Raw genomic sequence first — 20437 nt, 5'->3', positions numbered from 1 at the left:
TGATTCTGTTTCTAATCAGTATGGCTACTCCCGAGTATCCTCTGCCATTTTTCCTATCCTTCCTGTAAATCTAATAACCTGGGATATATTAAGTTCCCAGTCCAGACAATCCCGCAGCCATGTCCCAGTAATGGCGACTATTTTGTAATCTCTCATTTAAATTTGTGCCTGTGGCTCACTGAATTTATTCCTTAAACTCTGTGCATTTGTAAATACAACTCTTATGTGGGCCATAAACCCTAACCTGACCCTCAGCATTGATGTTTCATTCACCCGTTTATCATTTCTCTCTCCTGGTTTAATCAATATATGATGCACTATCAATTACGACGAGACGAGAGTAGAATGTAGTCGAGGCTTTATTACACAGAGATGTGTGGCCTCCTACAGCAGCTGACAAAATGGCTGCTGTTCGGAGAGCACACACATTTATACTCCGCCTACTGGGCGGAGCCAGCAGGCAGGGATCTACCCCCGTACCTGTAGTACAGGGGCCTTACCGTAATACCCATATATACAATATAATACAACAGTGGTGACTACCACAATATACTTCTTATACTTTTGCCATTACCTGCCGCACCTGAGGTAGGATTCCTGACTGTTTCTTTACTCTCTGTCCTGCGACTTATTTTTAAAACTGTATTGACTTCCCCCAAGGCTTCCCCCCCATTTACTAGTTTAAAGTCCTTGTGACCCGATTTGGCCTTTCCGCTGATGCTGGTCTCAGGCCGGTTCAGGTTAAGCCCGTGGATGAGAGGTAAGTTTAAGGACAAAAAGAAAAGACCAGTCTCCTGTGTAAATGTTATTGACTGTAACTCCCTGCAGTATAAAAACATGCATCCTTTCCAGTGTAACCGTGTGGACATTTTAACGTGGGTGCCTTGTCACTGTTTTGTCACTGAAAGTCAACGCCTGCTGGCTGACATTTGAAGTGTGTCCAAGTCAGATCAGCTGAAACAGTCATCCTCCATGCTGGCTCGAAACGCCTCCAGCAGCCTCTTCTACGTTTCCTCACCATGGTGTTGAGATGTCATTGGGAATTGCAGCTTTGTCACCGTTTTGTGAAGCCGAAAGGTCGGGCTTGCGTCAGGGCACCATGCTGCTATTTTCAGGCTGTACTTAGCACAGCCGGTGGTTTGACTGTTGTGGTGATGCCACGTCCTTGGTGTGAGCAACAACCTTTTACAGCGCATCCAGACCTGCAGCCTATAACACTACTGGGTTCACAAGTCAGGATTGTGCTAATGAGATCCCCGAAACAAAAACATTCTCAGGATGGCGGGGTGGGGGGGGGGGGGGGGGGGTGTGTGTGTGCAATAAGCGTAATTTGATGCTGGTGCGCACCACATGTCTTCTGGACAGTAACATTTGAAAATTGGCGAGAAAATAACGTTTTAAAGATCAAAATTCTTTCCCCCCCCCTCCCAAAAAAAGGTTAAGAAAAAAAGTGGATGAATCGGTGACCGGTACTAATTTGTTGCCTTTTGTGAATCTCAGCTTGATGGATTGGGAAGTCTCCAGCCGCTTTCGCTGACACCTGCACAAGTGACAATAGCAGCTTCAGCGGAACACTCATTCTTCATTAGTGAGCATGGAAGGGAAATATCAACAGAAGTCCGATTTGGGAAGGCATCACGGCTAAACTCAGCTTTGTCCTCACAAAGTGCCATTTATTTATTTTTCTTAAGTGGGGTGCATCTTTCCAAGCAGACTCGATGGGCCGAATGGCCTCCTTCTGCACTGCAAATTCTGTGATGATTCTCTGATGATGTTCGGCAGTGGGAAAACACATCAGGAGCTGATTTTCCATCTTTACACCAGCCTGGGGTTGCTCGGGCCAATTATAACCTAGTTCGGATCATGTAGTTAATCTTTTTAATTAGTCAATGCGGGGCTGTAAGGAACCAGACAAACATCCTTATGCAGTTGATAATAGAGAATTAGAAAATGAATTTCACAGCCATTGGGGCTAATTTTATTCGCAAAATAACCTGCTTTCATTATAACGACATTTACATTATTACAAAAAGTAATGCAATCTAATAATTGAGTTTGATTGTGAATGTCAGTGTGCAGGTCACATATTGAGCATTAACATTCAAACACTGAGAAAAGGAACAAAGCCAATTTTCATAACCTTACTCTCTATTTGGACGCTGGAAGGGATGATGGACACCTTACCTAATGTATCCAACAAAGTGCTGGAAAAAAAGTTGCTGAGAGTGTGGTACAAATATATCACTCATTTGAGAGGTGCTGATGATTTTAGAAACTAGGACAGTAAACCCACAGTGGGTTCAGACTCCTGTACAAGTTTATCGGCTTGGCAACGTTCATTTACTAGCTACACTGTAATTGTGAAATTAAAGCTTTGCTTTCCGCTTTAGAGGCCTCCATAATCACTTAGTGGATCAGTTGGAGAGGTTGAGACTATTATCCTTGGAGAGAAGAAGTCTAAGAGGAGATATAATGGAAATGTTCAAAAATAATGGTGGCTGGAATGGAGTAGTTCGGGACAAACCGTTCCTGCTCGTAAAATGATCAAGACGAGAGGGCACAGAGTTAAAGTGATTTGTAAAAGAATAATGTGATGCGAGAAAAAAACTTTTCACACAACGAGTGGTTGGGGTCTGGAGTGCACTGTCTGGAAGTGTGGTGGAGGCGGATTCAATTGAGGCATTCAAGAGGGCATTAAATGATTACTTGAATACAAACAATGTGCAGCGGTCTGGGGAAATGGCAGGGGAATGGTACTGAGTCATGATGCTCATTTGGAGAGCCGGTGCAGAGATGATGGGCCAAATGGCCTCCTTCTGAGCCGTAACACTTCTGTGATTTTGCGATGTTTATTCAGTGAAAAACTGAGGGATACAGATTTAGGAAGTTTCAGTCCTTGACTTTTGCTAAACTGGGCAGATACATACAATTGGCTTCATCACCTCAAAGTTAGCAAAGATGAAATTAACTTCCTAGTTGCGATCCTTGCTAAAAGTGTGTGTTGGACAAAGTTGATCTGGCCTTTGATACTTGCCCCACCATCATCCCCTAAGGCTTATTAACACACTGCTGATCGCTGGTGGTCTTGCACATAGTTGATAGCAACCTGGTTGTGGGCAAGAGAGAGTGCCTAGCACTAGTTTCACCATACCAGCTTCAGGAATGATGAAGAGAAATCATGCAAGGTGAATGAATGCATGCAGTAATGGAACAAGAAGAAACCTTTCAGCTGTCTTTTATAGTTTAACAAAGTGTTTGAGATTGCTTTTATTCACTTTTGTCATTTGCCTCTTTAAGGATGAGATAGCTGAAATGAAACGCAAGCTGAAGATCATGAACCACCACATCGACCAGCTGAAGGATGAGATCTGCTCGAAGGAGGCTGCACTAGTAAAGCAACAGTTGGAATATCAGCGCATGGAGAAGGAGAAAGATACACTAAAGGTATTGTTGTAGGAATTATTGAAATAATTCACTCTTCGCTCTCATTACCAAATTGAACTGACGGCAATTTTTGAGCATCTTCGTTAACTCAGCGGGTGGGATCTTATCATACTTTTTCAAAGTGTCAGGCTCAGACTGAAAACTAGTGTGTAGTTGCACAGACCGGTTTTCACTCCAGATCTTGAGGCTCTTTAAAGAACAAAATTGAATGGGTGAAATTTACATCATTACTCTAGGGGGGCGAACTGGGGGTCTCATACAGCCAGCACCCAGCTCCACAGAGATCGCGGCATCATCTTTAAAGGGTACCCCGATCAGAATAGAAGTGTAACTTTGCACACCGCACCCCCACCCCCCCTGCTCGCCATGGAGTTTTTGGGAGCTTCCCCCACCCCTGAAGACAATCATCTCCCTCCCAACAAAACTTGGGGGCCTCTCCTCCACCCCCCCCCCCCAACCACTATCATACATTCATTGGGGCTCCCCCCACCCCACCACTGCAGAAGTATCGCTGGCGTTCCCCGCTAGTGTACCCCATGCCTACATGTAACCCCTTAACTTCATGTACTCTTCCCCCACCACAGATAAATGGAACCCCCCCCCATGGGGCTCCCATGAGGGCCCACACTGGCATTGCCCCCTGGCATTCCTGACATTCATGCCATCCTAAGAGTGCCTACTGTGCTGGGGGCAGTGCTGGGAGTCAGACCAGGACACTGCCTGGGCATGTTCCTCTACCACCACCCCCCCCCCCCCCCCCACGTCCCGGCGGTTATACTTGCCTCTGCACCCTGGGTGAGGCTCCTTGATTGCCTCACACCTGGTCCAACCTATTGTAAACTGGTAAAGTATGAATACTGAGTGAGGGGGGGGGAATCATGTGGCAGGCGACAAATTATATGCAAGATGCTGGAAATATATTAAAATAGGGTTCACAGTCTTTGTGGGCATGAATCTCATAACGTTGCCGGCAAGTGATGGGGAAAGTCGGGAAATGCGATCTCTCCAGCCAGAATTGCATTTCCCAATTTTCGTGAGATTTTCCCCCTTTGCCGCCGATTCTGCAGGCGGCAAAAGCAGGCGCAAGATTCTGCTCCTAGGAACTAACAGAATGTTCGAATGATGTGGTGAGAGATGTTCCGATCATCATTTCCTCCTCCTGATAGCACACTGGTCAAAATTGGAGCTTTTCTCTCTGTGAAGCTATCGTGTAAATAATGGTCAACACACAGGATTTGTCCTCTACATCATTGCCCCATCATGCAGGTTGGGAGTCAGGCATTCTCATTGCAGCTGCTCTGCCTCCCTCCCTTCAACAGGAGAACACACTTTTTACAGGCTGCAAACGGCCGTTGCTGATATTGTAATTGGTTATTATTGATTGACTGAGACCAAATATTTTTCTTTTCTGCTTTTCATTAAATTACAAGTGGGGGTTTGGGTAGATTATTTGGTATTCTTGCTGTTCAATGGTATGCACAGGGAGTTACTGAGGAACATAAAATACAGTGTACTGAAATAGTAACTTCAATGTGACCTGATTGGGTATTAAAGTCATTAATGGCTTGTGTATTCGACAGGGGCAATATTGATATTCCCAGGATCAGTAATGACCAATATTATGTGAGTTTTCCTTTCAGCTGTCTGAGAACCACTATTTCTAATTCTCTGAGCTTTATATTGAAATATTAGGAAGAAGGAGAAGGTAGCTGTTGGCATTGTACCTGGACAAGTGACCCAGAGGCCCAGACTAATGCCCTGGGGACATATCCATGCCAACTCAATGCAAACTCATGCCCCTTCCATATCAATTCATCCAGTTTGCATTATGTATGTGCCAGTAAGCCATATAATGGCAAGAGTGGAATTGCTGAGAAAAAGAACATTTCCTAAAATCTCCCTTTCTTGGCAAACACAATTCAAATTTCACCATCTGCTGTGATGGGATTCATACACGGGTCCCCAGACCATTACCCTGGGTGTCTGGGTTACCTGTCCAGTGATAATACCACAGCGCCACTGCATCCCCATATGATAAATCTAAATATAAATACAAGTCCTTCTTTCTCCAATCGCCTTTCTGTTCTAGTTAGGCACAGAATTGAAGACTGACAAAATACCAATACTTCCTTGTGTGACGGTGAGCATACGTTCTAGCAACCTTCCCGCATGACGCAGTGTCCATTCGGACGACTCATTGCCACTATGTGCAGCCCTTTCTTTGACTCATTCTTCAGTGCAGAGCTGCAGACAGTAGAATGAAGCACAGATCCAGTCAGCTTTTCTTAGCAAATGTCAGACTTCAGTTTCCAGCAGCTTGAACCCTTGCCACATAGTTGGCCACCCGTGTGTCCTGGTTCACTGCTGCACTCACTCAGTCGCAATTTGACAAGATTTTTTGCAGCAAGCTGCAAGATTTATTTTTCACACTTTCCCCCCAGTTTTTTTGTGAAATCATTTCCGCACTCATTCTGCACTGTAACTGTGTTTCACAAATAGGTTATTGGTCGTGGCAATGAATGGTACTGTTTGATTAGTATTTACCATGGCATAGCCAGCAGTCAGTATCTTGTGGGTTCAAGCCCCACTGCAGAGAATTGACCATAAAATCTAGATTAACACTGTAGTACAGTACTGAGTACTTTTAGAGGTATTAACAGAAACTGAACTGGGCTAGCCATATTAATACTGTGGCTACCAGGACAGGTCAAAGGCTGGGAATCCTACGGCGAGTAGCTCACCTCCTGACCCCTCCAAAGCCTGTCAACCATCTACAAGGCACAAGTCAGGAGTGTAATGGAACACTCCCCACTTGCCTGGATGAGTGCGGCTCCAAACAACACTCGGGAAGCTCAACACCATCCAGGACAAAGCAGCCCCCTTGATTGCTCCTCCTTCCACAAACATTCAAACGCTCACCACCGACGAACAGTGGCAGCCTTGTGTACCATCTGTAAAGGTAAGATCATAATTCATTCCAGCCAGGGATATTGTTGGCTCAAATGGGTTAATGGAATTTTGTTCTCCGGCTTTGATTCTCCGTTCCTTCACGCCGGGAAGATTCTCCGTTCCCGCTGCAGTGAATGGAGATTTGGCTCAGCAAGTATTGGCAGCGAGACGGATTCACAACGGAGAATGCCGCCCATGGTGTTTAGTTTTAGTAAGATGATGTAGTTAATGGGCGGAGCCAGTGGCTGAGGCAGTCAGGTGTTGAATTTTTCAGAGTTTTGAAATTCAGTTTTAATTTGGGATGTGAACAGCCACTTAGGGACAATTTAGCATGGCCAGTCCGCCTGACATGCACATCTTTATACTTTGGGAGGATACTGCACCAACCTTGTTACTGCAGTAACTCACCAAGGTTCCTTAGTCAGCACCTTCCAAACCCACGACCACTACCATCTAGAAGGACAAGAGCAGCAGATACCTGGGAACCCCACCATCTGGAGGTTCCCCTCCAAGTCACTCACCACCCTGACTTGAAAATATATCGCAGTTCCTTCGCTGTCACTGGGGCAAAATCCTGGAACTCCCTCCCTAACAGCACAGTGTGTGTACCTACACCTCAGGGACTGCAGCGGTTCAAGAAGGTAACTCACTACCACCTTCTGAAGGGAAACTAGGGATGGGCAATAAATGATGGCCTAAACAGCGGCGCCCACATCCCGTAAATGAATTTAAATAAATCTTTTGAAAAAGACTCAAAACCAGGGCCTTCTGCGCTGGAGGTAACAGATTCTCTGGCAATATTTTGAAAAATGTGCAAAGGAGTTATCCCGATGTCCTGGCTAATATTTATCCCTCGTTAAAACTCCGTTAAAACAGATTGGTCGTGAGATCACATTGGTGCTTGTGGGATCCTACTGTGCACAAACTGGGTGCCACAGTTGACCACATTGCACCAGGAACTACACTTCAAAAGATACTACAACAGCTGAAAAATGTTTTGGCCCGGCCTGATGTGAAAGGCACTATATAAATGAAAGTCTTTCTCTTTGTTGTACGTTACATATTTATGTATCAAGGAAAAGGAACATGACTCAGTACTGTGTTCTCCAAAGTTTTTGTCAGTGGCAATTATTCAGTATTTCATTGGCATTGGCATATGGCATTGCTCCATTTAATATCGAATCAAAGGCTAATAGTGCAAGGGATTCAGACAACCGTTCTTTTCAATTATAAAGGAAGATGTCCAGTTGAAAACAATTTTATGTGATCAAAGAGGATAGCACGTTTTTCCTAACCAGATGCGCATCTGTTAAGACACGCTTTCCTTTGTTGTTGATTTGAACAGAGAATAGGTCACAGTTGGCAGTCTGGATCATTTATCTTCCTGATTCTTTGTTGACTCATTTTCAGCTCAGATAAGGTTCAGTAACTCTCCAGTGGATGATGGTCCACCAGACTACCTAATGCTCATGGCTAAACGGAGATTAATGGTAAGGTCGTAACTGATGAAGGAAACTGAAAATTTCAGAGTGGGAAAAAAAGTCCAAAAGCATCTCCTTGGCAATGTTGACACACTTGCTTTTTCCCCCTCCACGTTTGATTCCACTCAAAAAGATGCTGGGATCCCCTCTGCTGTAGTTAAGGGGCCGAGGTGAAATAAATCCTAGTTGCCTGAATCCATGCCTTGTGGGTGTGAGCTACAAAACTGACCATGATCCTGGACTAATTTAAATCCACAATTAGCTGGAAGCAGAGACAAACATTGGATGAAATTTACCTTCAGCGTAGAGTCGGAAACCAGAAGTGCATTTGCGTATAGTGAGGATATACTGATAGATTTCAAGAGGACACAGAAAGGCTGGTGGAACGGGAGGACATGCGCCAGATGGAATTTAATGGATTGAAGTGTGCGGTGGTACATTTTGGCTGAAAGAATGAGGAGAGGCAATAAAAAAAAAATCAAGAATATAATTCTGAAGGGTATGCAAGAGCAGAAATACCGGACGGCATAGGCACACAAATCGTTCCAAGTGACAGGACAGATTGAGAAAGTGGAGAAAAAAACCATATACGGAGTAGTGGGCTTTATAAGTAGACGCATAGAGTACAAAAACAAGGAGGTTATGGTCAATCTTTATAAAACCGTGGTATGGCCTCAACTGCAGCACTGTGTTCAATGCTGGGTACCACACTTTAGGAAGGATGTGAAGGCCTTAAGAGAATGCAGGGAAGATTTACAAGAATGGTTGCAGGGATTTTAGTTGTACGAATAGATTGCACCTTAAGTGCTATAAGCTACAGAGCTATGGGCCGGGTGCAGATGGGTGGGATTAGAAAGGGCACGTGGGTGTCCGGGGGCTGGCATGGACAAGATGGGCCGAATGACCTCCTTTTGCGCTGTAACTTTTCTATGGTTCTCTTGGAGAAGCCGGGGTTACTCTGCTTAGAGAAGAGAAAGTTGAGAAGAAATTTTATAGAAGCCTTCAAAAATCAGAACTGATGCAGAGACACTGTTGTCGTTGATGGAAGGTTCAAGGAGCAGAGGACACTGATTGACAGAAATTGGCAAAGCTGACAGCAACCTGGGGAAAAATCCCTTTTGCGCAGCAAGTGGTTAGGATCAGGAGTGCACTGCCGGAGAGGGTGGTGGACGGAGTTAGGGGCATAGCAAGACGGAATTGGGTAAGCATCTGAAGCAAAAACAATTACAGAGCTCCGGAGAGGTGGCAGGTGAGTGGGACTGGCTGAATTGATTTTATGGACAGCTGGCATGGACACGATGAACTAAGTGGCCGCCTTCTGTGCTGTCCTCCCCCTAACAAAGATTGTCTGTTGTTATACGACTTAAAAACAAAACTTTTATCAGAAGTACATCAAGTTAAAGTCACTACTGAAAACATTTATAATTCTGAATTCACCAAATGATCAAGAGATAGTCTTTTGATGGCAGAGAGAACAGCAGTACACTGCTTGGTCTGGCTTCAGCTCCAACACTGAAAACGAAACTAAAACACACCCTGCATCCTGCTCAAAAACGAAAGTAAAAAGCTGACAGATAGCCCAGCTCCACCCACTCTCTGACATCACTGCAGTAGTAAACAGCCATTTCTTAAAGGTACTCTCACTACAGATATTTACATACACACCCATTTATAAACACCCATTTCTTAAAGGTACTCTCACATGACACTGTCCAATGATTTTAATTTCAGAACATATGCATGTCATAAGTGGGCAACTGATGCAGAGGGGCTAATGTGGGAAAGTGTTCCATTCCTAGGCATTGGCACCTACTAATAAAAATGTGAGACAGAAAAATACGCTTCAAAAGAGCATTAAATGTAAGTAAAAATGCGATTGTGCAATTGATTCCTGCCTTCGTTGATAATAATTTCAGAGGGAAAACCAGCTGATTGAAAATAAATTGAAACGCTCCTTGGAGTCTGTTTCTGTTTGCACTTTTTGGGGGAGAATTAGAAGCCTGGCAAGGGTGGATTTAGTGGTGGTTCATCAGCTCCTATTCTATCACTGAGCAGAGCTGCACTCACTTATAACTACATTATGAGGATATGTTACAAAACTTCTATTCCAGTGGGCTGCAAGCCGTTGATCTTGCTACACGATTTCAGCCATTTCAAAGCGTTCTCCGTTTTTTTCCTAACGACAGACTGAGCTGCAGAAGATGAAGCAACAGGCCCAGGACACCAGGATTTTCATTGAAAACCAGGAGACAGAGGAAAGAAAGCTGCTGAGGATTATTGATGAGGCTGACACAGAGCGAATACGACAAAAGAAAGAGCTGGACCAGGTAATTCACATTCCAAAGTGAAAATGCTGGAAAATCTCAGCAGGTCTGGCAGCATCTGTAGGGAGAGAAATAATCTAACGTTTCGAGACCAGATGACCCTTTGTCAAAGCTGGTATTTCACATTGGTTTGCGAAACAACTCATTCATTCCATTCTAAAATGATGATAGAATCTCAGGAATGTAACTAAGTGCTAAATGCAAGTATTTAAAATTGTGGGGCGAGATTCTCCAACCCCCCTGCCGGGTAGGAGAATTGCCAGGGGCTGGCGTGAATCCCGCCCCCGCCGGTAGCCGAATTCTCCGGCACCGGATATTCGACGGGGGCGGGAATCGAGCTTCGCCGGTCGGCGGGTCCCCCCCCCGGCGATTCTCCGGCGCGCGATGGGCGGGAGTCCCGCTGCTGGGATGCCTGTCCCGCCGGCGAGGATCAAACCACCTCTTTTACCGGCGGGACCTGGCGGCGCGGGCAGGCTCCAGGGTCCTGGGGGGGGGCGCGGGACGATCTGGCCCCGGGGGGTGCCCCCACGGTGGCCTGGCCCGCGATCAGGGCCCACCGATCCGTGGGCGGGCCTGTGCCGTGGGGGCACTCTTTTCCCTCCGCCTCGGCCACAGCATTTACCATGGCCGACGCGGACGAGACACCCCCCCGCGCATGCGCGGGGATGACGTCAGCAGCCACTGACGCTCCCGCGCAGACTCGCGCCGACTGGCAGAGTCCTTTCGGGCCCGGCTGGCGTGGCGCCAAAGGCCTTCCACGCCAGCTGGGGGAGCGGAAACCACTCCGGTGCAGGCCTAGCCCCTCAAGGCCCCTAAAGGTGCGGAGCAATCCGTACCTTTGGGGCGGCCCGACGCCGGAGTGGTTCCCGCCACTCCATCCCGCCGGGACCCCCCGCCCCGCCAGGTCGGGGAGAATCCTGCCCGTGGTTTCTGAAATGGCTTTGGTCAGTCCCCTCTTATAGCTTCTGTAGTTGTTTTTATTTACTGTACTTTAGCATTTATTTTCATATTACTATGATTAGTATTACTTAAATGGAGACGACTGCAGAATTCCGATCTGGTGTTCTGGTCTATGAGCCACAAAAATATTGTATGCAGGTACAGCAAGTAATTAAGAAAGCTAATGGAATGCTACCCTTTATTACGAGAGGAATCAAACATAAAAGTAAGAATAGAGAATGCAGAAAATCTCAGGTCTGGCAACATTTGCAGGAAGAGAAAACAGCGTTAATGTTTCGAATCCGTTTGACTCTTCATCGGAATTAAAAGGGAGCGAAAATATGTTGGACATTAACCTGCAGCTGGGGGAAAGTTGAACTAAGATGTAGCAAATGTAAGAGTGAGAGACAGATGGTCCAGTGGGGGGTGAGGGAAGGGAAAGAGAAGGTTTTCGCATTGGGACAAATATTGTATGGGATATTTTTTTAAAACGGGTTAAGATGGAGGAGAATGGTCACAGTCTGAAGAAGTTGAACTCAATATTGATTCCTGAGGGTTGTACAGTGCCTAATTGAAAGATGCCATGCTGCTCCTCCAGTTTACGTTGGGCTTCACTGGAGCAATGCAGCAGGCCAAGGACAGAGATGTGGGCAAGGTGTTGAGTTAAAATAGCAAGCAATGTGAAGGTTGGGGTCATCCTTGCGGACTGAGCGAAGGTGTTCTGTGAAGTGGCTGCCCAGTCTGCGTTTAATCTCCCCAATGTAGAGGAGATCACATTGGGAGCAGTGGCTACAATAGAACAAATTAAAGGAGGTGCAAGTAAAACACTGCTTAATCTGAAAAAAAGTTTAGGGCCTTGAGTGGTGAGGAGGGAGGAGGTAAAGGGGCAGGTGTTGCACCTTCTGCGATTGCAAGGGGAAGGTCCTGTGGAAAGGGGATAGGAAATTGGTGTGATGGAGAAACGGACCAGGGTGTCACGGAGGGAACAGTCCCTGCAGAATACTGACGGGGGGTCAGGGAAAGATGTGTTTCGTGGTGGCATCATGGAGTTGGCGGAAATAGTGGTGGATTATCTTTTAAGAGGCTGATGGGGTGGAAAATGAGGACAAGGAGGACCTTATCATGGTTCTAGAGGGAGGTGGAAAGGGTGAGGGCAGAGATGTGGGAAATGGGTTTCACCTGGTTGAGTGCCCTGTCAGCCACAGAGGAGGGGAAACCTCAGTTAAGGAAATAGCCTTTCCACTGGAATTCGGAAGAGTGAGAGTGACTTGATTGAAGTATACAAGATCCTGAACGATCTCCACAAGTTGAACGTGGAAAGGATGTTTCTTCTTGTGAATGAGTCCAGAAGTAGGGGCCACTCTTTTAAAATGAGGTGTTACGTTTAGAGGAAAGAGATGAGAAGAGAAATGTTTCTTCCCAGAGGAGACGAATGCCCATTTTCCTGAATTGTTGCTCATTATTTATGTAGAGTAAGCTCTTGCAGCACAGAGGTTATTGCCCTGGAAATGTACCTGTGCCCAGCACGACCCCAAGGACATTGAGGATCAATTGAGGAAACAATTGCCCCAAAGACTTCTGAAAATGTTTAAATGAAGGCCACATTATTATTTAAGAGTAAGATGGCTAATCGGCCTTCTCCCACTAAGCAACAACATAGTGGCTGAAATGTTCCCGCTCGTGGGATCTTCCCCACCCATGGCGACCCGTACACGTCTTCCTGGCGGTGGAGGGTGGGGGGCATGCAGAACCACATAGATATCGGCGAAATGGAAGGTCCCGTCGGCAACAATGCCGGGCCGCCTCTGCCCCCAGAAAATATGCCGCGGGGTGCGGGGCGGGTGGAAAATCCTGCCCAGACCCTTTAATCGACAGCCCAGGATCGACAGGCACCACTCTCAATTTCCCCTGATTCTGACTTCTTGGATATTTCCCACACCCGTCGCCTCACCCTTGCCCACCATTCCGCCATCTGGTCAGAAAGCACGCTCTGGAAATAATTCACTAAACCTCGCTGCTTCTCCTCACCCGTGCCTTCTCCTTTAAGACCCCTCCTTCTTTGCTGGTGTGAACCTGTGCCTGGTTATGTGCCTTTGAATGGCCCTTGGACAGTTTTCAATTTTAAAGGTACCACATAAATGCAAGTTACTGTTGTATTGTACAACCGCAGCTTGGGCACTGGTTCTGTCTCGCACTGATGCTGCAGTCATATTGCAAATACAGTCAAAGTTGCTTGTGGTATTGAAGTATAGCAAGTACCTTGTGAGGAATTTTTTTTTTTTGTTTGCTGACGTAACAGGCTATGGTTATTTAAAATCAATTTTGTCCAATATTTTCTAAGCAGAGTCTTAATTTGTAGGTTCATAATTATCTCATCATATTCCTATTAGCAAACATTAAGGGCCATTAAGCTTATTGTGTGCCTTTGATTGCAGGGAAGCCTTCCTTGTTTTTTCAAGCTCGAAGCTTATGAAGCTGAGAAGATTGATTTCTGGACACCCTCTTCACTGATGGAGCAAAATTTCACTATGCTTTCCTGTTGTTGCTACAATTAACTTTTTTCCCAACACCCTAGGTTATCAGCGAGAGAGACATTTTAGGCACCCAACTTGTGCGTCGCAATGATGAGCTGGCATTGTTGTACGAAAAGATCAAAATTCAAAATTCCACGCTAAATAAAGGCGAGATACAATACAGGCAGCGGGTGGAAGATATTCGGCTCCTCCGAATGGAAATCAAAAAACTAAGACGAGAGAAGCATCTCCTAAGCAAGAGTGTTTCCAATCTGGAGGATCTCAGGTAAAACTTGCAAATCTGCTTGTGAAGGAATTCTTAAAAAAAAACATCATTACTAGGTGTTGGATGTTCTAGTATTTATTATGATGTGGAGATGCCGGCGTTGGACTGGGGTGAGCACAGTACAAAGTCTTACAACACCAGGTTAAGGTCCAACAGGTTTGTTTCAAATCACTAGCTTTCGGAGCGCTGCTCCTTCCTCAGGTGAATCGAGGAATGAGCAGCGCTCCGAAAGCTAGTGACATCGAAACAAACCTGTTGGACTAGTATTTATTGCCCAGCCTTAACGTCAACAGAGAGCAGTTATAAGAGTCAGCCGCATTGGTGCAGGACCAGACCTTTAGATACAGGCTAGTCCATATAATCATAGAAACCCTACAGTGCAGAAGGAGGCCATTCAGCCCATCAAATCTGCACCGACCATACCCAGGTCCACTCCCCCATCCAGCCCCAGTAATCCTGTGACCTAACCTGCACATCTCAGCAAGGCCAATCCACCTCAGCAGCACATCTTTGGACCGTGGGAGGAAACTGGAGCACCTGGAGGAAACACAGGCAGACACGGGGAGAACGTGTAGACTCCGCATAGACAGTCACCCAAGGCCGGAATTGAACACGGGTCCCTAGCGCTGCGAGACAGCAGTGCTAACCACTGTGCCGCACAGAGGTATGGCTAGGAAGCTTTGTTTCCATTCCTAAAGGACAGCAGTGAACCAGTTGGGTTTTTGCAACAATCTGAGAATTCTAATCTGGTCACATGTAATCAGCTTTTAATTTCCAGTTGTTTTTAAACTCACACTTCCATTCTTAGGTCTGAACCCATATTCTCTGGTCGATTAATCTAAATCTCTGGGTTTTGAGTCCAGTAACATGATCACAACCATTTGATCATATCCATACAAAATGTTCTCTGAATTTAAAAAGTAAAAAAGCTGTTCTTCTTCTGCCGATCCTATTGTTCCTCAAGCATTGGCCACATCAAGTGACCATTCTCTGTGTCTGAGCTTATGCAGTGGATGCCAGCGAATAGACAGAATCTTGCTGTCATGTTCTGTAGACTTGCCAAAGTGAATGATAAACTACAGAACATCTAGTTTAAATAATTTATTGTAGAACAACTGCATGATGAGATAACTGGGATAAATAAAATAATAAACTACGAACACTAATTAACTATTGTGAAACTACTGCAAAATATGTCTATCCTCGAGCACGACCTACTCCCAACTCCCAGACGACTGATGGGTTTATGTTGCCACCTAGTGGTCGGAGGTTGTGCATAAGATTATGTACAAACTTGCCTGATGAATATCATTACACTTGCTGCAGCCGATCCCATTCCCAATGGATGGGAATTAGGATTGGGAATTGTAATAATTCAAGGATGAGCGACCGCCAAGTTTAGCTACTAAGCAAACTATTTATTAGAAGGAATAAACTATGTACAGAGTATAAGAAATGTGCTACGAACTATTTCAACTTCAGTCTAAGACTGGCTGGGAAAGTCCACGCTAAACTCCAGGAATCCCGCTCTCCGGTCTGATGGGCCAATCGGATCATATGACCCCCCCCGCCCCCCCCGAAGCCTCAACCACCTTAAAGGGGCTTGCTACATCCCTCTCCCTATTTAGTCCCTTATTACCATATTCGAATAAAAGCGTAGCTGATGGACCTTTCCGATCCATCATGCATTTTATGTGGCAGAACAGCTCCAATTCCATAAGAAGATACATTACAAATGAGAATGATTTCTTTGGAAGGCTGAAAGTGGACTAAGAGGCAGGTTGATTGTACTTGTTTTTGCTGCTCCTTCTTTGATGTTTTGTAAATAATGCATATAAAGGTGCCAGCACTGTAGACAGGTTTGGAATTAATTAATTTACTATTCGAATGAAAGAATTTAGCTTGGGTACATTTTCGGGGCTGGTCCTTCCTTATTGGCCATAATATTCTCTTCCATCATATGCAATCCTTGTGCATCCATTCTAAAACCCAAATAATCCACCTCACTTGCCTGAGGTGGGGCTGGTTTAGCACAGTGGGCTAAACAGCTGGCTTGTAATGCAGAACAATGCCAGCAGCGTGGGTTCAATTCCCGTACCGGCCTCCATGAACAGGCGCCGGAATGTGGCGACTTGGGGCTTTTCACAATTACTTCATTGAAGCTTACTTGTAACAATAAGCGATTATTATACTATTATTATTAAAAGTACTTTTCTCTCTTTTTAGTCTTACTCCAACTTTCTGGAACCTTTTTAAAATCTCCTCCAGGTTAATTAGGTGCTCCTTTTCTGTGGCACCTGTGATTACACACCATGGTAGCACAGTGGTTAGCACTGTTGCTTGACAGCGCCAGGGACCCAGGTTCGATTCCCGGCTTGGGTAACTGTCTGTGCGGAGTCTGCGTGGGTTTCCTCCAGATGCTTCGATTTCTTCCCACATGCCCTGAAAGACTTGCTTGTTAGGTGAATTGGACATTCTGAATTCTTCCTGAGTGTGCCCGAACAAGCGCTGCACTGTGGCGACTAGGAGTTTTTCACAGTAACTTCATTGCAGTGTTAATGTTAGTCGACTTGTGACACTAATACAGATTATTATTATTGTTAGCACATCATTCAAATTGACGACTACCTTAGGCAAATCTTGCAAAAGGTTCTCCATTGTGTTTTGAAAAATTGCACAAGCAGACGAGATCCCAAAAGGCAATCTGGTGTATGGTTAAGGCCCTGATGTGTTTTAACAGTGACAAACCCTCTGGAAGTACATCCAGCTCTAGCTGCTGGTATGCATGACTCATGTCTAAATTGATGTTTGTTAGACCCCAGCCAACTTCGCTTACACGTCCTCTATTTTATAGGGTCCCTGTCTAACTTTGCTGCCCGGTTTATTGTTACTTTGTAGTTTCTGCATATTCTTAATCCGACTGGCACAATGGGAGCTGCCCATTTTGCAAATTGCACGGGCTTTGTGATAACCTAATCATCTAAGTTTGGTCTCCACCTTCTCATGCAACGAATAAGGCACAGGTCTGGCTCTATAGAATTTTGGTGTAGCTTCGGATCCATGTGAACTTTGGCTTTCAAGCCTTTGATTTTGCCCAGTTATTCTGGAAATACCTCTTGGTATCTTCTGAGAGCTTCATGTAGGCCCCCTGCATTAAGTTAAAAAAAATTCTAACCAACTTTGTTTAATTTCCTGAAGCCAATTTCGGCTCATCAAGCTTAGCCCTTGGCCCACAACTACAATCGAGGGCAGTCGATGAATTGTTGCATAGCTTCACCCGTATACGTAGCCAGTTTGACGGGAATGTTTTTTTCATTTCAGGGATTGGGACCCTCCCGGTAGGTATCGATAAGTTTGCTTTCCCACTACTGTAGTGGAGACTCTTGTGTCAATTTCCATTTTGAGTGGATGACCATTGACCATCAGTATTATTGAGATTCGGGGCTACTTTTCTCACCTTAATATTATTCAATTTGGTCCCCCTTCAGAAATACTTTCCATGATGTGCACAGGAGCCGGAACCTTGATCTTACTAGCACCGCCTGGCCCTGCTTGACCCTACATTTGCTCTCTTTGTTCTCCTTTCTGCCTCAGGCGCAACACACGTCTGGGGATGGTTTCCCCACACCGCTAGTACTCTTCAGAAATCTTGGTTTGTTGGCTGAATCTCTGATACTCTGCACTCTCTCAGGCACTGTGTTTCTTTGCTCGCCAAACCCTGCGCCCTCATCCTTGGCATTCTGCCACTAGCAGCTTCCTTCCAAACTTGGTGGACCTCATCGCCTTGCATGCCTTGAAGCGCCATTATGTCCTTTTCAGCACTTACCATGGCAACGGCAATTAGCATCTTCTTTAGGGTTATTTCTGCCTCTTTCACCAGGTTTTTCTGCCTCGGACCAGACCCTAACATTTGCTAGGATACAGGATCGGATCCCGAACACTTTCTTTTAATTTGTAAAACTGTGAGGAAAGGATACTTCACATCAGGAATGATTCCCCACACACATAGGGATATGATGTATTAAAACAAACATTATTATTAACTCAGTATTAAACTATCTGATCATCACAGAAATATAGCTCACAATTCAGTTCAACAATGATTAATAATAAAAAGAAACACTTTAAAATCTAACTGATACCTTTTATAGATCTTTATCTTCAATCAAGCAAAACCCATCACAGGTCAAAAAACACTTTAAATAGAGTTAGCAAACACAGAATTACTTGTCAACCTTTGTATAGAGAGATATTTTGAGGGATTACTTGAGAGAGCGAAATCCTGTCAGATTAATGCTAAATCTCTGTCTGCCTTCTGCAAAAGTTGCTGTTCAGCTCACAGCCAAAACTAAACCCTGCCTGCTATAGCCCTGGCACCTCTCATTAATTACATCATTCTCATTCCACTCAAATCCCATGCCCTATACTCTATAAGTTTAAACACAATGGGCACGATCGAACGGCCTTGTCGCGTCCGACTCAGTGACGTGACGAGGTTGTTGAATCTCACAAGTGGCCTCTCACGAGGAATGCCTCATGAGATCTTGTGTGATATCGCGATCTGGATCTCACCTTCACTGGGCAGGATTCAGATTTACATACGTAAGTGAGCAGTTAGCCTCACTTAAATATGTCTGTGCCCGATGCTTCCGAGGCCTATGCTCGAATTCCCGTGCCTCGGCGACCACGCCATGGCGCTGTTTAATGCTGGTCCAAAGAAACGTGGAGCAGGTGTAATAGCACTGGGTGGGGTATCTCAGGCAATCAGAGGCCCCTGGGTGTCTGGCTCTGGGCAGTGTGGTACCCTGGCACCTGGGCACTTTGGCACTGCCACTCAGGCACCCTGGCAGTGCCACCAAGGCACTCTGGCACTGCCAGGGTTCCTGGGTGGCATGACTGGCAGGGGCACTGCCAAGGTGCCAGGCTGGCAGTGCCAAGGTGCTCATGTACCAGGTTACTTGTGCTGGGGATTGGGTATGGGGTGCCTTGCGTTTACAAGGTGTGATGAGGAGGAGCTCGAGGGCTCCCGTAACAAGTGAGTTGGGGTGTTCGGGGGATCTGTAGCCCACGGTGGGGGGGAAGGGTTCAGAGTTCGGGGTGGCAATGTTGTATCTTACTGAGCCTTGAATGGACCTAACTTGAATGACTTGCACATGTGGTCTGCTCTGTCTTCCTTCATGGCAATGTAATAATTCAAGGATAAGTGACAAATCATCGCGAATGTAATAATTCAAGGATGGACAACCAGCAAGTTTAGTAACTAAAGAAATTATTTTTTATCAGGAACGAATTATGCACAGAGTAGAAGAAATGTGCTACCGACTACTTCGACACCAAGCCCAGACTGGCTGGGAAAACCCAATTAACTCCAGGATTCGCACTCTCCAGCCGATTTGGCCGATTTACAAGAATGCTGACTGAGTTCTTTGCTTTCCTCTGGTTAACCTGGGGATGCTGAGGTCATCTGTAGCCCCAAGCTTTACTGCTCTTTCAGTTGAGATCAGCCATCAGCACAGCTCATGGGTTGAACCTGAAACCTTACTGGTCTGTGTAATTCAGTAGCACAGAGTGTGGTTAATTTACATACTAAGCGAATAGCAAAGGCCTGCTGATTTATTTATTCCCATCATAACTCTTCCCTTTTGAAAGCCGTTCTGAAGTATATTTCTTCAGTGCCCCTGTCAGAACATTCATTGTCCTAGCAACCCTCTGTATCGTACACAGTCTCTCAACTCTTCCATTCTTTCTTTTGGTCATGATCTTAATTTTATACCCTTTAGCTTCTGGTGCAATGACAAAGGGAAATAACTGTTCCTTGATCTACTCTGTCGAAATCCATCATAATTTAGAATAACTCTATTTGACTCCCTTCTTTGGTCAAATGAAAGGGAACCACAATTTATTTTGCAAAGCCTCTCATCCTTGGCCTTTTCTTTGTGAATCTCTTCTGGACTTGCTCTAGGGCTTTGACACCCTTAAGATATCTAAAAGTTTGAACATAGAACGTGCAGTGTAGAAGGAGGCCATTCGGCCCATTGAGTCTGCACCGACCCAGTTATGCCCTCACTTCCACCCTATCCCCGTAACCCAATAACCCCTCCCAACCTTTTTGGTCACTAAGGGCAATTTATCGTGACCAATCCACCTAACCTGCACGTCTTTGGACTGTGGGAGGAAACCGGAGCACCCGGAGGAAACCCACGCAGACACGGGGAGAACGTGCAGACTCTGCACAGACAGTGACCCAGCGGTGAATCGAACCTGGGACCCTGGCGCTGTGAAGCCACAGTGCTAGCCACTTGTGCTACCGTGCTGCCTGTATTTAACCTGTACTGCGATGGAAGGCATTGGAATCTGGCATGTCCTGGTTTCTCCAGCCGATCATGTGGTTTTAGGCTGGCTGGGGAGTGTATTTATTGTGATATACAAGGTAGGGCAGGCTGAATAGACCAGAGGGTTTTTATCTGTCCATCATTGTTTGTGCTCATATGACTCTGATTT

General features: G+C 45.6%; 1 protein-coding gene across 1 annotated transcript in view; it reads left to right on the top strand.

Annotated features, from left to right (window-relative positions):
• Nucleotides 1-20437, top strand: part of cfap58 (cilia and flagella associated protein 58) — a 282899-nt gene that overhangs the window by 117986 nt on the left and 144476 nt on the right. Inside the window, exons 11-13 of the mRNA XM_072479551.1 lie at nt 3298-3444; nt 10061-10201; nt 13713-13936. Coding sequence (XP_072335652.1) covers nt 3298-3444; nt 10061-10201; nt 13713-13936 — 512 coding nt within the window. The remainder of the gene's footprint in view (nt 1-3297; nt 3445-10060; nt 10202-13712; nt 13937-20437) is intronic.

Source organism: Scyliorhinus torazame, chromosome 16 (genome assembly GCF_047496885.1).
Source record: "Scyliorhinus torazame isolate Kashiwa2021f chromosome 16, sScyTor2.1, whole genome shotgun sequence".
Classification (NCBI taxonomy): Eukaryota; Metazoa; Chordata; class Chondrichthyes; order Carcharhiniformes; family Scyliorhinidae; genus Scyliorhinus; species Scyliorhinus torazame.
The sequence above is the reverse complement of the archived record's forward strand: the minus strand, read 5'-3'. Positions and strand labels throughout refer to the sequence as shown.